Here is a 17,933-nt window from a genome sequence, read left to right on the forward strand (position 1 = left end):
ATAATTCAAATTTTATTCTCTGTAATAATAAAACAGTACCTGTACTTGATCCCAACTAAGATATAATTACCCCTTATTGGGGGCAGAACAGCCCTATTGGGTTTATTTCATGGTTAAATGATTCCCTTTTCTCTGTAATAATAAAACAGTACCTGTACTTGATCCCAACTAAGATATAATTACCCCTTATTGGGGCAGAACAGCCCTATTGGGTTTATTTAATGGTTAAATGATTCCCTTTTCTCTGTAATAATAAAACAGTACCTGTACTTGATCCCAACTAAGATATAATTACCCCTTATTGGGGGCAGAACAGCCCTATTGGGTTTATTTAATGGTTAAATGATTCCCTTTTCTCTGTAATAATAAAACAGTACCTGTACTTGATCCCAACTAAGATATAATTACCCCTTATTGGGGGCAGAACAGCCCTATTGGGTTTATTTAATGGTTAAATGATTCCCTTTTCTCTGTAATAATAAAACAGTACCTGTACTTGATCCCAACTAAGATATAATTACCCCTTATTGGGGGCAGAACAGCCCTATTGGGTTTATTTCATGGTTAAATGATTCCCTTTTCTCTGTAATAATAAAACAGTACCTGTACTTGATCCCAACTAAGATATAATTACCCCTTATTGGGGGCAGAACAGCCCTATTGGGTTTATTTAATGGTTAAATGATTCCCTTTTCTCTGTAATAATAAAACAGTACCTGTACTTGATCCCAACTAAGATATAATTACCCCTTATTGGGGGCAGAACAGCCCTATTGGGTTTATTTCATGGTTAAATGATTCCTTTTTCTCTGTAATAATAAAACAGTACCTGTACTTGATCCCAACTAAGATATAATTACCCCTTATTGGGGGCAGAACAGTCCTATTGGGTTTATTTAATGGTTAAATGATTCCCTTTTCTCTGTAATAATAAAACAGTACCTGTACTTGATCCCAACTAAGATATAAATAATCCTTATTGGATGCAAAACAATCCTTTTGGGTTTAATTAACGTTTTATTGAAGACTTAAGGTATGGAGATCCAAACTACGGAAAGACCCCTTATCCGGAATACCCTTGGTCCCGAGCATTCTGGATAATGGGTCCTATACCTGTACCTGATTTTACTACAGAAGTATAATTCTATTTAGGGACTGAAATTATGAATTTGACCTAGTACCAAGTAGTGCTGGGCGGTATACCGGTTTAACCGGTATACCGTTTTTAAAAAAAAAAACGGTATGAGTTTTAAACATACCGCTATACCGGTATGCGCGCCTCCTGCTGTTTTTCTCCAATCACATCCGGGTTGCGCCCGTGCGTACATGACGTCGGCGCGCATGTGACGTCAGCGCGCACGCGACGTTGCTAGGACGCATCGCTGGAGCTGGAGGAACCACAAGTTGGGTAACTTCTGCTGGGGGGTTGTGGCTGGGGTGGGGGGGCTGGGGTTGTGGCTGGGGTTGGGGGGGCTGGGGTTGGGGGGGCTGGGGGGGTTGTGGCTGGGGTTGGGGGGGCTGGCTGGGGGGGTTGTGGCTGGGGTTGGTGTTGGGGGGGGGGCTGGGGTTGTTGTTGGGGGGGGCCACCAATATTTATTATTTATTTTTTATTTATATACCGTCAAATACCGTGATACCGATATAATTTTGAAAAATACCGTGATATAAATTTTTGGTCATACCGCCCAGCTCTAGTACCAAGGGCGGCCAAACTGTATCCCAACAGCCATTGTGGAGCTACAACTACAGTACCTGCTGGAGGGCTGCATGGTGGATATTATAATGTTAAAAACTGGAATCCATTTTGTATTTTATTCACCATGGGTATTTGCTGAGGATTATGGGAACAGAGAGTATTTTATTTAATACTTTTTACATTCAAAGGGCACTAGGAACACATTACCCCAGCACACACACATATATATATTGAATATGAAAATAGCTTTGGCATAGCTTTGCAACTGGAAATCCTCCATACGGAATGCATGACTCCCGGAATATCTGCTGGCGCATAGCTACGGTATCCGCTGTCACACAGCATCCGCTATTTAAAGGTCAGGGACCAAACGGTTTTGCTGGTACAGGTATGCGGCCCTTTCCCATACTGAACACTGGGTGGGATGATATGAAACACTAATTGGTTTTATCTTGTTCACTGTGGGCTGGAATTCCGAGAAAAGAAACACGTTTTTTGGTTAAAGCGATGCTGGGATTAATTACCACCTGCCTTCATGTAATAGAATATCCTGTAAGGTTAATATCCCTCCAGGCAACTTCCCAGTAGATATTAATCCTTATGAAGGACCAGGTGCTGGTAAGTGGAGGAGGAGGGTGCTGAGAGGGCAAAGGCCGGGGAAGTGGGACATTATGGAAGCCTGGGTGTTTGTTGGGCAGCTCAGTGCAATGTGGCTGCACTTGAGTCTCTGCAGGACGCTGCATGGCTACCATAAAGCAAGGCAGGTCTGCCGTTCTGTGCTAGAGAGGAAGCAGAGACAATCACCGTGTACCAGGAAATACATTCCCCCAGGAAAACCAGTTTATTACACATATTATTCAGATTTTTTTTAGTAAAGTGAATAAATTTCCACTTTTTCTCTCCCTTTAAAAATACACAGTCGACAATCAGTGCCATATTTTCCCCCTATTCGCTGTGCCGAGGTTTATTTATAATTCATCAGGAAAATTCAATAAAGTCAGTAATCTGATACATGAACTGCAGCTCAGAGCTGAGCAATTCCCTCGCCTCACTATGAAGTCATTTGTTTAATCCCACTCAGGTTATTATGGAAGCCAAGTACACTCCGTTAGGCTGCCTGGGGGGCAGGGAGAGGTACAGTGCTTAGCAAAGGGTTAATATGGGGCCACACAGAGAGATGCAGAGAAGTGACAGCTGTACGGCACAATTATGTATTGGTATCATTTCCATCAAATTTATGAGAGTGATTTGCAGTAGTAAATATGCTTAGCATATATATATATATATATACAGGTATAGGACCTGTTATCCAGAATGCTTGGGACCGAGGGTATTCCGGATAAGGGGTCTTTCCGTAATTTGGATCTCCATACCTTAAGTCTACTAAAAAATCAATAAAACATTAATTAAACCCAATAGGATTGTTTTGCCTCCAATAAGGATTATTTATATCTTAGTTGGGATCAAGTACAGGTACTGTTTTATTATTACAGAGAAAAGGAAATCATTTAACCATTAAATAAACCCAATAGGGCTGTTCTGCCCCAATAAGGGGTAATTATATCTTAGTTGGGATCAAGTACAGGTACTGTTTTATTATTACAGAGAAAAGGGAATCATTTAACCATTAAATAAACCCAATAGGGCTGTTCTGCCCCAATAAGGGGTAATTATATCTTAGTTGGGATCAAGTACAGGTACTGTTTTATTATTACAGAGAAAAGGGAATCATTTAACCATTAAATAAACCCAATAGGGCTGTTCTGCCCCAATAAGGGGTAATTATATCTTAGTTGGGATCAAGTACAGGTACTGTTTTATTATTACAGAGAAAAGGGAATCATTTAAACATAAGGGGTAATTATATCTTAGTTGGGATCACTTACAAGATGCTGTTTTATTATTACAGAGAAATCAGTTTTTAAATTCTGAATTCTGACGGGCTTTCCATAATTTAGAGCTTTCTGGATAACGGGTTTCCGGATAAGGGATCCCATACCTGTACTCCATTTGGACTTACGTGTGCTCCATATCCTGGAACTTCCGGTTGGCCTGAATGATCTCCTCATCTTCCTGCCATGATCGTACCTCCAGTGAGTTATCGTTGTGGCTTCCATTCCTTGAGTGGTTTATGATGGTTGTGTCCCTGGAATAAAGAGACAAACCTTTTGGTCGGATATAATAGCTACAGAATAATACGGGGTTGGCCAGCACCAACGGGCCCTGGTTACATCCCAGTGAGGTGGAGCTGGTTGGGTTCCTGAACATACATTAGACAAAATGTCAGTATAAGGCCCCTCTAAAGACCTACCTCTGAGCAGCTGCCGTGGCCGCGGCGTCCATAGCGAAGTGCCTCATGGCGCTCTCCTCCAAGTACTTCTGCTCCCACTTGGTCATATCAGCTTCCAGGGCTAAGATGGTCTCTTCCTTCTTGCGCAGCAGATCCATCAGCATGGGGGTATTGTACTCTGGGTTGCTGGAGGTCTGACAGTTTGTCTGGCGCTGTGGGAGGGGCCCAAAGGAATTTAATTACAGCAACGAGGAATAAGGGATCTATAGCCCTGGGGTTTATGATCCAGGATGCCTGGATTGATACGGTGTATAAAATGCAGCATTTTTAGCTAGATAATTTTTTAGGCTTTAGTTCTCCTTTAATAAAGTTGGGTGTAAGAGATCTCCCCATATGCAGTATATGGAATCAGTGCGGCTCCCCAGGGGTTTAGGAGAAATAACAGGCTTTCAGCTGCAACCCCACTAATAGCTCCGTGCCCAAATCCTTAGCTTGGTACAGATTATTTCCTTCTAAATATAACTCCACTGCCATTGCCATAGAAACCCACTTATTCCTCAGCACTTAATGTTGGTTTTAAGTTACCCTTGTCATCTCCAAAACCCCCCCCCTCGCCCTTATTTTTCTTTCTGAAAAACAGAATTGTGGTACAGGTATCGGACCCCTTATCCGGAAACCCGTTATCCAGAAAGCTCCGAATTACGGAATGCCCGTCTCCCATAGACTCCATTTTAATCAAATAATTCAGAATTTTAAAACTGATTTCCTTTTTCCATGTAGAAATAAAACAGTACCTTGTAATTGATTCCAACTAAGATAAAAATAATCCTTATTGGATGCAAAACAATCCTATTGGGTTTAATTAATATTTTATTGATTTTTTAGTAGACTTAAGGTATTGAGATCCAAATTACGGAAAGACCCCTTATCCGGAATACCCTTGGTCCCGAGCATTCTGGATAATGGGTCCTATACCTATACCAAGACCGATCCAGATTATCCCCTGCCTGAACCAAAATCAGTTTAGGGACTGTATTTCCTACCCTACTTTATCTTTCTGTCTGTCCAGCTCTTTTCTGCCCCTGTATTTACTTACAATTACTGTATGATTGTGGCACAGTACAGAACCTATTAGGGATCATTTATTAGGCAAATAGTAATTAATCTAGCACCCTTCCACTATTGTTGGTCCATGCAGACTTGGGAACCAGACCCATAAGACCCTTTTGGAAATCAGCGCTAGCCTGGGGACAAGGTAACCCCACCCAGTACAGCCGCCAGATTTGTCTGCAATCATCTTGGCTGTGGACTGATGACTTTATTTATTTATTTTAAAGCTGTTGGCCCAGGCACAAGCGCTCAAATGCCTATATATAACTATAGCCTGGGGTCTCTGCACTAAATTAGTGAGTACAGAGACCTGCAGATAGCCCCATGAATACAGTTCTGTCTCTGTGCCTGCATACTGTCTGGGGGGGGGGGCCTATAGGGTCCCTCTATTCTTCCCCCTACCCATCCCCTAGCTTGCTTGTCATTCAGACATGAGGGTTGATTCACTAAAGTGCGTTAAAACGTGCGCTATTTATAGCATGCATTAAAAATTTTATCGCGTCTAATTTTTCGTGTCTTAACGCACGATTCACTAAAAGCATACTTGCGTTAATTTAGACGCGATGCTGCTTGAGATATTTCAGTCACAAAGACTATTTTCATGCGGTGTTTGACGGAGCGAGTGCTAATCAACGCATCGCGCACAAATAGTCGCTGCATGCGAAAAAACGCACGCCATATTAGCCATACACGCCATTACTTCCGTAAAACTACTGAAAATGCCCATTTCCCTGCAAACTGGCGGCTGCATCACTCTGGGGCCAACACAGACTTGAATAAATCCCACTGCAAAGTCCATATTGTGTTGCCAAAAGCTCATGAACTGTACTTTTCTATAATTACCGCCTGCCCCAAGTAGGGGTTAATTTTCGCACAGACTAATGCGATATTTAGCGCGTCTTAAGTGTTTGTGAATCATGCGTTAGTGTTATTTCAGCGTGCAAATTAACGCATGCGGTAGCGCGAAATTTAATGCATGTGATATGCAACTTAACACATGCGATAATACTTTAGCGAATCGCGCGGTTTTTTTTTTGCATCAATTTTAAAGCAAAAAAAAGTGCAATAAAACGTATCGACCTTTAGTGAATCAACCCTATGGCATCTTAAGTTCAATACTCTAGTAACCCCCAATCATCTGTGTGAAAACAACAATCTGATTGGTTGCTATGGCTTAAATGTGGGCAAACGTATGGCTTTTTGTTGCATTGCAGAATATAATATGGGAGAGCTTAAATGGCATGAACTAACTGCCAGCTGCCATGCCAGGGATGCTACTGATGGGGGAGACCCAAAGTCCCAGTATAACAGACACATAAGGTGACTCCTGGTACCTGCTGCATCCGTAACGACTCCAGCTCTCGCTCCAGCCGCGTACGAAGTCGCATCTCCAATTGTTCTCGCTTCTCCCCCGCAGCCTGCAGTTGGGTCAGGGCTTGCTGCAGCTTTTCCACCTCTTCTACATAAACTTGTTTCTTGCGTAGCTAAAAAGAAATAAAATGACCCCTGTTGGTGAATACGGATTGTCCTGCTAATAACTTCTGCCACTTTTAGCCAGGGGCACCCTTAGCTCATAAGATAGGAGCAGATATAGGAAAACACTGGTTTATCAGTTATACATCTATCTGGGACTGGAATTACCTATCCACCCCACCTCTCAACCAAACAGACCTTTATACTGGGCTTTCAGGTGAATCTAGGAGAGCAAATGCCCATTCTCCTTGGTTCTCACCCCAACTGGCCTTCAAGCTAAACCCCTCCACTGCTCCAAGCCCAACCAGGGGGGGCAGCACAATAATGTGGGAACCACTGGTCTGATGGAAACATGAAAGGTATCATTCCGTCCCTGATTCGTTACCCTAGCTTCCATGGTGGGTCCAATGCTTTCACTTCTTTCATGTGCTACTCCATTCCCTTATAACAGTGATCCCAAACCAGTGGCTCAGGGGCAACATGTTGCTCCCCAACCCCTTGGATGTTGCTCTCAGTGCCCCCAAACCAGGGAGTTATTTTTGAATTCCTGACTTGGGAGCAAGTTTTGGTTGAATAAAAACAAAATTTCCTACCAAATAAAGCCCCTGTAAGCTGATAGGGTGCATAGAGGCCTCTAATAGCCAATCACAGCCCTTATTTGGCTCCTCCATGAACTTTTATGGTGCTTGTGTTGCTCCCCAAGTCTTTTTACATTTGACTGTGGCTCACAAATAAGAAAGGGTGGGGGCCCTGATTTACAAGAAGCCAGAAGGCGGTGCAGTCTAGGGATGTGGCCAGACTCAGTTCTCTGTACAAAGATTTATGATAGACTCTAATACATCAGTAAGTTGTAAGCCCCCCCCACCAATGGGCAAAATTGTTACCCTGGGTCTGTGCACCTCTTCTATAATGAAAGGGATCAGTCCAAGGTACTTGGCACGGAAACAGGATGGCACCATTATTTTCCCAGTCTCAGCTGTCCCACGTGGTACCTTGGGCTGGGTGCACGCACAGTATAGTAATTACTGGATGATGGAGTGTACTTTACATGTGCCGTCCCCAAACCATATCCCGGGACACCTGGGAGCCAAAGTAAAAGGGTGGCGTCTGCAGCAAAGTACCCCAGGCCAGCTTGGTGCCCCAGCATGGGGTAAAAGGTTAGTGATTAGGGACAGCATTTATTTACTGGACAATACTGTTAATAGCTCAGTGGGGGCAATCAGTAAGGGCAGCACCCATTCAAAGGGGAACTCCACCCAAACACAACTTAAGCTTTTTTTAACAAATAAACATAAGTTCAAATAAATTTGCAATATACATCAATTAAAAATGTGCATTTTCATGATTTTTAATGTAATAATCTGGTTTGGAATGCCTGGCCCCCTGTTCTCCTGCTGGCTGCCTACTTTTGAGACTTCAGTAATGAACTGCCCTCAGCCTGCCTTCAGCCTGCATCCTCCCAATCCCACAATTCCCTGCACACGTGATGTCAATAATTAAAAAAGGAACATCCCAGTGCAATGCATTGTGGGCTATGTAGTTCCTGCATGCTGTCTGTAAGCTGTGGAGAAGTTGTTACAATTTGTAACATCAATGTTTTAGTCCCTCCTCCCCTGCCAGGATTTCAAATGATGCAGAAAGAGAAGAACTGTTTTGCAGCTGGATTTCAGCATATAAAAATGGTATTTATACTTTTTGAAGGAACAGATTACAGGGATAGGGATATTTGGGGTTTCTGTGTTGTGTGGGGCTCTGTAGCAAATTACGGTTCGGAAGCTGTAGTTCCCCTTTAAAGAAATATAAAGAATATAAGCAAGGCACGTTCGCTTTAAGGCCAATGAATAAGTGATCCCTGTAGGTGTCCCCGCAGAAATCACATTGTGCCGTAAAGATAACAGTTCTGCCGTAGCACCAAGCATAATGACCAGAGCACTTTATTAGGATGGGAACTGAAGCTTTTGAGCTTTCAGCAGTTTTAACATGCCCGCTCTCACCTCCTCTTCCAGTTTGATCACCTTGGCCTGGGCACTGTTGAGCGCCTGGTCTAGGATTTCAATGTGCCTCCTCTGATCCTCGTTGGTTGTGCGCAGCGCTGCCAATTCCCTTTCCAGCCTTTCCTTTTCCTTCAAGTGCTCTTTGTCTGCGAAGGAAAAGAAATTAAGAACACAAGTCTCTCTATCAGAGCGCCTCATGGAATCTGGGAACGCGGCCAGTTCACCTCTGGCTCCGACCGAAGGAAAGAAAACACTGAAACAGCAGATGTGAAGGTGACTACAGAACCTCTCTGTTCTACGGAGCATCGTCTGCTGAGCAATAACTCGCCCATAGCTCGGCCCAGGCCTTTGTGTTATGGAGCAGCAGAACCACAACAAAGAATTTGGATAGAAAGCGCCGTGTATATGTCAGGGAAGCAATTAGAGGCTTATATAAATATTCAGTAGTACAGGTATGGGATCCCTTATCCGAAAATCCGTTATCCAGAAAGTTCCAAATTACAGAAAGGCCTTCTCCAATGGAATCCATTATAAGCAAATAATTCTAATTTTTAAAAATGACTCCCTTTTCTCTGTAATAATAAAACAGTACCTGTACTTGATCCCAACTAAGATATAATTACCCCTTATTGGGGCAGAACAGTCCTATTGGGTTTATTTAATGGTTAAATGATTCCCTTTTCTCTGTAATAATAAAACAGTACCTGTACTTGCTCCCAACTAAGATATAATTACCCCTTATTGGGGGCAGAACAGCCCTATTGGGTTTATTTCATGGTTAAATGATTCCCTTTTCTCTGTAATAATAAAACAGTACCTGTACTTGATCCCAACTAAGATATAATTACCCCTTATTGGGGGCAGAACAGCCCTATTGGGTTTATTTAATGGTTAAATGATTCCCTTTTCTCTGTAATAATAAAACAGTACCTGTACTTGATCCCAACTAAGATATAATTACCCCTTATTGGGGCAGAACAGCCCTATTGGGTTTATTTAATGGTTAAATGATTCCCTTTTCCCTGTAATAATAAAACAGTACCTGTACTTGATCCCAACTAAGATATAATTACCCCTTATTGGGGGCAGAACAGCCCTATTGGGTTTATTTAATGGTTAAATGATTCCCTTTTCCCTGTAATAATAAAACAGTACCTGTACTTGATCCCAACTAAGATATAATTACCCCTTATTGGGGGCAGAACAACCCTATTGGGTTTATTTAATGGTTAAATTATTCCCTTTTCCCTGTAATAATAAAACAGTACCTGTACTTGATCCCAACTAAGATATAATTACCCCTTATTGGGGGCAGAACAACCCTATTGGGTTTATTTAATGGTTAAATGATTCCCTTTTCCCTGTAATAATAAAACAGTACCTGTACTTGATCCCAACTAAGATATAATTACCCCTTATTGGGGACAGAACAGCCCTATTGGGTTTATTTAATGGTTAAATGATTCCCTTTTCTCTGTAATAATAAAACAGTACCTGTACTTGATCCCAACTAAGATATAATTATCCCTTATTGGGGCAGAACAGCCCTATTGGGTTTATTTAATGGTTAAATGATTCCCTTTTTCTCTATAATTATAAAACAGTACCTGTACTTGATTCTAAGACATAATTGATCCGTATTGGAGGCAAAACAAGTTATGGAGATCCAAATTTCAGAAAGATCCCTTATCCGGAAAACCCCAGTTCTCGAGCATTCTGGATAACTGGTCCCATACCTGTACACATTAGGCAAAATCCCCTTGTGGTTTGGCCCAGCTAAGTAATTAACCAAAGAGAAGTCAGCACATTTATACCCCCACATTAAAGGTACATGCACATATATAGCCGGGTGGATTCCTGCCTTGCTATAGGTGCATCTGATCACAGCTGGCCTGCCAAGAGAGAACCAATAGAAGGCACCGGTGGGTCCAGAAGCGAGCGTGCCATTGCCCCTGAATCCCCATTCAGATCAGGCCAACAATAAGTACTGATCATATGATGGTCATAGGCAACCTGTGGGCAACCAATCCAGTGGCCAAACCCAGGTCCTTAGCAAAACTTACCCTGTGCTCTTATTTCCCAAAACAGTTCGGCAAACTATTATAGGAACCTTATTCTCCAGTGATAGGATTTTTACTGAACTCCGCTGAACCCCCCAAACGTAATGCGAGTGCCCTGACCTGTAAGTGATATGGAATTCAACACAGAGGCGGAACTGCACATCTGTCAGGGCCCCTACTGAGCTCCCTATATACCCCCCCCCCCAATCCCTCAATAATGAGCTGTTTCTCACATATATACTCAAATTATGCACCAGTTAGCAACAGCGTAAATAACCCCCCCATGAGGGGAAAGCCCTGCCCTGAGGTCCCACTTGCCACTGGGGTCTGAAGGGACCTTCCAGTGCCTCCCCACCAGCTAGCTGCAGCTCTCCGATTGGCCAGAATAAAATTTCTTATCTTAAAGGGGAACTGCACCCAAACACAACTCAATCTTTTTGAAAACATAATTTCAAGCAACTTTGCATTATGCATCTATTACAAAATATTCAGCCTTTTCATGATGTTTAATGTAATAATATGGTTTGGAACAGTTCCCTAAGCCCCGCCCCCTGTTCCCCTGCTGATTGGCTGACTACTTTGTGACTCAAATAAAATGTAACAGTAACCGCCTGTCCTCAGCCTGCCTTCAGCCTGCCTCCCCCCAATCCCACAATTCCCTGCTGCACACGTGATGTCAATAAGGAAAGGAACATCCCAGTGCAATGCATTGTGGGTTATGTAGTTCCTGCATGCTGTCTGTAAGCTGTGGAGAAGTTGTTACAATTTGTAACATCAGTGTTTTAGTCCCTCCTCCCCTGCCAGGATTTCAAATGATGCAGAAAGAGAAGAACTGTTTTGCAGCTGGATTTCAGCCTATAAAAATGGTATTTATTATTAAGGGTTTCTGAGTTGTGTGGGGCTTTTTAATAAATTTTGATTCGAAAACCGGAGTTCCCCTTTAAGGCTGGCCATATTCACACTGAAAAAAAATTGCACAGAACAGATTTTCACTACTTGTACAGACGGCCATTGATCCTAACTAATATCCCTGTTCTATTTATAACAGTCAGTTCAGGAAATGGACAGGTTCACATATTTAATCTAATTTAATTTAATAGTAAACGTTCCCCTGTAACTACGCTCTCAGGCCTGACAGTTGTGGGTTGCCGGGAGCCGGGGGCACAGAGAATGTCCCATTGGCCACGTTCCTCCTCCCCTGGCCGCCGGGCAGCATCTCTCCGTGGCCTCTGAACCCTGCGCTGACAACAGTGGAGCAATTTGGCTGCAGATTAGAGAGGACGACTCGCACTGCCCGCGCTCTCTCTTTGTCAGCTCTAATTAAGTGCTGATGTCTCGCATTGTCCGCCGCTCTCTTTTATCCACTGCGAATGTGAAGTCATTATGGGCGCTGGAGGTGACTTCATTGTCATTAAACTAACAAGTCTGGCATTCCTGCAACGAGCTCAAACCCCTTCAGATCCGCTTCTTCTACTGGAGAAATGGCCGGCGAGGCTGCTGGGCCGAGGGGGCTACTCCCCAACGGGGGAAAGCAAAGTGATTTTACTTGTAGCCCACCATACTGCAGTGAAGGGCAAATCCATCTGAGGACTTTAAACAAAGCTGTGCATCGTCAGGGCTCATTTATAAGGCCGGGGCAGGAGCAAAGTACCAAACTCAGGCATTTTTTTGTGCTTTGCATCCTGCCCTATCGTTGTACCCATTCTGGATGGCAAAGACCTGCGTACCCCCCAAGAATGCACCGTTGCCCGTCTCCCATAGCAACGTATGCACGAGGAGCAGGTAGGGGTGGTATGTCCACATGCAGTGGCGTAACCAAGACACACTGGGTCGGTCACCAAAATATCTGCAGAGGGACCGGCGTATCACTTAAAAAATTTAGGGACTAGAAGGGCTGCACTGAATGCAATTAAATGTAAATGCAATCAGGGCAGCCCTGCAATATGCATTTATTAGACATGTCCCTGAATATTCATGTGATCTGGTCACCCTAGCCTGGCATGCATAGGGACAGTAATGCCCCCCCCCCCATAGCGGTCCCCCTGCTTGAGTCCGCCACTCCCCACCACTTGTGCTGCCCACTTGCTTTTAGGTAGGAGAGCAGCCGGGGGGCGGGGACATGAGCAGGGTGGGCGGAGATCCCAGCAGGGCTCATTACTGGGCTAATACTGTGGTTGTTCCCCCTCGCCGGGGGGAGTGATACGCTCTTGGCCTGGCTTCATAACCGTAACAACATGGCGGCTCTGGTGACACATGGGAAGAGATCACAAAGAAACCCAAGATGCACTTCTGGGAAACTCATTCATAAAAGCGATTTATTTATTAAAATATGCGGTGTAACAATGGCGCCGTGCCATCTCCCAACAATGGAATGGTTGTGGCTTTCCAACAATTCCTTCTATGTCCAAGTTCCTGTCCTTTTTCCATTTTCTTTCTTATGTTACATTACCCAGTTACAGAGAATGAGATTCAGCACGCAAGCAGCACAGAAATAACGAGACAATAAATATCTATAACCTTTCCACCAGGGAAGTATGAGGATAAAGCTTGTTATCTAGAACTTTCCTTCTCTATATATTCACATCTACTCCAATGAGTGAGCGAAGGGTAAAAATTCCAATGCTATAGCCATCTATTCATTACTATTGGGGCACCTTTTGCCTGTTGTGTAGGCAATGGGGTAATTCCCACCATTCCCATCATGTGACCTCCCTAGCAAAACTGATTCCAGACCCCCGTACTGTTACTCCATTGGCTGTCACTCATGTCCATATGGGCAGATACAGAGAGAAGAAATGCTCCATGTATGCAAACCCATTATATTCACCCTCTATATATTAGCACCCTTGTTACAATACCAGCTTCCAAGATACAAAACTATTTATAAATAGCATAGAATCTAATCTAATGGAGCCTATTAGCCCACAAACAGGCCCCATAACCCCTATATTCATTACTGACGTGAGACTGTAATGCATGACTAGCAGAAACCGGCAAGAAATAATAGCTTGTATGGGTCAACCAGATACTTAAATGTTGAAAATGGGACCAATCCTTATGGCCCTATGGGCAGTACCATTTTGCATGCAGGGCCCACAGTGCTTATTGTATCTGTTTGTCAGTGATGTACAGCACTGTAGGATATGCTGAATGCAATAATAATGACAGAAGAGATCAGTAAATTCCCCTAATTTGATGCAGCATATTACATGTAGTCCAATTATTTCTCATTAATTATATTTGAGGGCCGCATTACATTAAAATGATGTCATAAAATAAAATCTATGGAGCCTTTGAGCAGACTGGGGGCCATAAAAACCCTTCAGAGGGCCACATTCATTTAGTCGCACAGCCCTGATATAGAGACTTTTACTCACCATCTGAGATTTGCCCTTTTTTAAGCACCAATTAATTTGAACTACAGGGACCTTTCTGTAATCCGTACTCTCGGCAGTGCTCCCATAATTGTTCCTAACGCCAGACAATTTATTCAGATTTAATGACCGTAATTTTACCTCTCAAGTGACAGCAATAACCTGACCCCCCCCGGCACAGCCGTGCTTTAGTGAGGCAGGACTGCTGGGAGTAACAGTGTTGAAAATTATGAATATCATTTGTATGTCCCGGCAAATACAAAGACTGCAAAGTCAATACGGGAGCAATAGAGAAATAAAGGCTAAAACGTTATATTTTTATATTTGAAGCAGATCATGGCTAATTCTGGAGTGTGCCGTTTTGGTAATGTAAAAGATCCCTAACCATATGTAAAACAACGTTTCCCATAAACCATTGGATAATCCCATACCCCCAGGGATTATGGGATTTGTAGTTCATCAAAAGTTGAAGCGAAAATAATTCTAAGGTCAACTGCCTCTTTCATTTCCGCATTCCCTTTGTTTTGCTATTTCCATATACAGTCAGGAACATAATAGGGTTTTATTTCATTCCCAGTTTCCTTCACTCTTGAAATGAGGGTAATTTCATGTAACAGACACTGGAGCAGAAAGCCTTCACCGAATGGCCCTCCAGCCAAAATCAACTCACTTTTTAATGCATAATTCCCCTCTTCCAACGCTTCCTCCGGCCCATTATACTCCCTGCTGGCCAGCTGCCTGTTGGCGGTCTCCAGGCGGTCTGCACAAAGACAGGAAAGTGCGTTTAGAAAGCAGAGAAAGCCTGGCGCATGTTATAGGCAGCACGGGGAGAAGGGAGCGGCCACGGATCAACTTGGGCCTTGTGTTCTCTTATCGGTTATGTGAAACATCTGCCTCCCCAAAGCCATTCAGCAAAGGGAATTAGAAACTCGTGTGCCGGGCCTGTGACAAGCATCTTAATGTAGTGATATCAGGCTGAAGCCGCAGTGCCGTTATGGCTAACAACATTGATCATGGCAGAATTCCATAGATGGAGGGCTTTTCAAACGCAACCTGAGGGCTATGGGCGTAAGGCCACTGCCACATATGGTGGTTACTAGCTATTACTTTTAGCGGGTTTCTAAAGGGGAATAATAGCCAACTTCGTCAGAAACGATGGATCTTATGCCATGCCAGCACCTACTCATTTCCCTGTGTAACATAAGTCTAAAGCTGGTCATACACAGGCTGATATAGGGGACTGAAGGTGGCCATACCCGGGCTGATATAAGGGACTGAAAGTGACCATACATGGGCTGATATAGGGGACTGAAGGTGGCCATACCCGGGCTGATATAAGGGACTGAAAGTGGCCATACACAGACTGATATAGGGGACTGAAGGTGGCCATACATGGGCTGATATAGGGGACTGAAGGTGGCCATACATGGGCTAATATAGGGGACTGAAGGTGGCCATACATGGGCTGATATAGGGGACTGAAAGTGGCCATACATGGGCTAATATAGGGGACTGAAGGTGGCCATACACAGGCTGATATAGGGGACTGAAAGTGGCCATACATGGGCTGATATAGGGGACTGAAGGTGGCCATACATGGGCTGATATAGGGGACTGAAGGTGGCCATACCCGGGCTGATATAAGGGACTGAAAGTGACCATACATGGGCTGATATAAGGGACTGAAAGTGACCATACATGGGCTGATATAGGGGACTGAAAGTGGCCATACACAGACTGATATAGGGGACTGAAGGTGGCCATACACGGGTTGATATAGGGGACTGAATGTGGCCATACATGGGCTGATATAGGGGACTGAAGGTGGCCATACATGGGCTGATATAGGGGACTGAAGGTGGCCATACATGGGCTGATATAGGGAACTGAAGGTGGCCATACACGGGCTGATATAGAGGACTGAAGGTGGCCATACCCGGGCTGATATAGGGGACTGAATGTGGCCATACACGGGCTGATATAGGGGACTGAATGTGGCCATACACGGGCTGATATAGGGGACTGAATGTGGCCATACACGGGCTGATATAGGGGACTGAATGTGGCCATACACGGGCTGATATAGGGGACTGAAGGGGGCCATACACAAGCTGATATAGGGGACTGAAGGGGGCCATACACAGGCTGATATAGGGCACTGAAGGTGGCCATACACAGGCTGATATAGGGCACTGAAGGTGGCCATACACAGGCTGATATAGGGCACTGAAGGTGGCCATACACGGGCTGATATAGGGGACTGAAGGTGGCCATACACAGGCTGATATAGGGCACTGAAGGTGGCCATACACAGGCTGATATAGGGGACTGAAGGTGGCCATACACAGGCTGATATAGGGCACTGAAGGTGGCCATACACGGGCTGATATAGGGCACTGAAGGTGGCCATACACGGGCTGATATAGGGGACTGAAGGTGGCCATACACAGGCTGATATAGGGCACTGAAGGTGGCCATACACAGGCTGATATAGGGCACTGAAGGTGGCCATACACGGGCTGATATAGGGGACTGAAGGTGGCCATACACGGGCTGATATAGGGCACTGAAGGTGGCCAACACGGGATTAATCTTTTATAGTTTCTGACTGATCATGGCCATGTTTGTGCTGCTCCATCAGAACAGCATCAGCTCCTCTTTGCTTCCTTGCCTGGCAATGCACCATGTACTGGCTGGCATGGGGGCATCGAACCTACTAATAATTAATCTGATATCCCTGGTACAAAGGTATGCATACAGTATTTATGGCTAACTTGCGCTGGCATCTTACTGGCCCATGTATGGGACTAAATCAATGGACTCGCTGACTATTGTATAATTGGAGCTGAAGCATATATTAAATGGGAAGGCTGAAAATGCCCATCAAGTAAGGAGCACATTTGGCTGTGAAATAAGTCCTTTATGAACAGGTATGAGAGTGATCTGATCTTTAGCCTTTCAGCCACAAAATGACTGTATCAGACAGTAGATGAGAAGGCATTAGTGTGAATATTGAGATGATTTATAACATAAAGGGCAACTGTACCTCTTAAATCCCGATTAAAATCGTGCAGCCTCCGGATCTCGCCTTCCAGTCTGTTTTTCATGGCTTTGTCCAGCGATTCTCTCTTTGCGGAAGACTTCACCAGACTCTCGTAAGCCTCGGAAATCTTCTGTATTTCTGTTTCAAACTAACAAGAAGCCACAGAGATTAACCATGTGCTGAATTCACTGGAAAGTAACACAGGAGATTTAAAGGGGAAGTAACAGCTTTCCAAAAAGTTGAATGATTTCTATTAGAATCCTTTACCGACTTAACTCAGACCTGAAGAGGATCTCTGACGGGGGGAGGCAGATCTGGTATGGGGGTGAGAATGAGCCTGATATCAGCCTGCCTCTGCTATTGGCCCTACCATTCCCACCAATGGCGCAATCTGTACTCTCCAAATTGGAATACAATTTTTGTTATGCTAGAAATAAAGGAAGGTTGCACAGGAAATTCTAACATGGTTAAAGCTTGAATCACCTCCTCTGTTTATTGTTTCATAACATTAATGCTTCATAATGACGCACAAACCTTGGTTTCTATGGCAGAATGGACCACGCGATTGCTCTTAACCTGACAGTGTAGATCCAGACCAGTTTCTTAACATTTTTTTAAATAAAACTCATTCTACTTGTTGCCCAGTTGACTAATATGGAGTAGGGTCCTGCTGACTTAGCATGGGGCCCCATGATTCTTGATGGTGGCCCTGAGCACCCCTGCAGCCTCCTCTATAGAATTATTGTAAACACAAGGGACCCATGTAACTACCTTTAGTCTGGTCCTGGCAGTAATACCAGGGTTTCCTTTAACGGGCTGCGTCAATGGTTGCAACTGACTTTCCACGTGCCAGAAGTCATAATTCGGACACAAATGCAGGGGGAAAATGTAAT

At 44.0% G+C, this 17,933-nt stretch overlaps 1 protein-coding gene across 3 annotated transcripts in view; it reads right to left on the bottom strand.

Moving 5' to 3' along the window:
• The window catches only part of amotl1 (angiomotin like 1), an 81,663-nt gene that overhangs the window by 2,936 nt on the left and 60,794 nt on the right, over positions 1–17,933 (bottom strand). For all 3 annotated transcript variants that reach the window (XM_031895693.1, NM_001126890.1, XM_031895694.1), the window contains 6 exon segments: positions 17,044–17,188; positions 14,668–14,757; positions 8,564–8,709; positions 6,431–6,580; positions 4,008–4,198; positions 3,717–3,842 (listed from right to left, as the gene is read on the bottom strand). In XM_031895693.1, coding sequence (XP_031751553.1) covers positions 3,717–3,842; positions 4,008–4,198; positions 6,431–6,580; positions 8,564–8,709; positions 14,668–14,757; positions 17,044–17,188 — 848 coding nt within the window.

This window comes from Xenopus tropicalis, chromosome 2 (assembly GCF_000004195.4).
Source record: "Xenopus tropicalis strain Nigerian chromosome 2, UCB_Xtro_10.0, whole genome shotgun sequence".
Classification (NCBI taxonomy): domain Eukaryota; kingdom Metazoa; phylum Chordata; class Amphibia; order Anura; family Pipidae; genus Xenopus; species Xenopus tropicalis.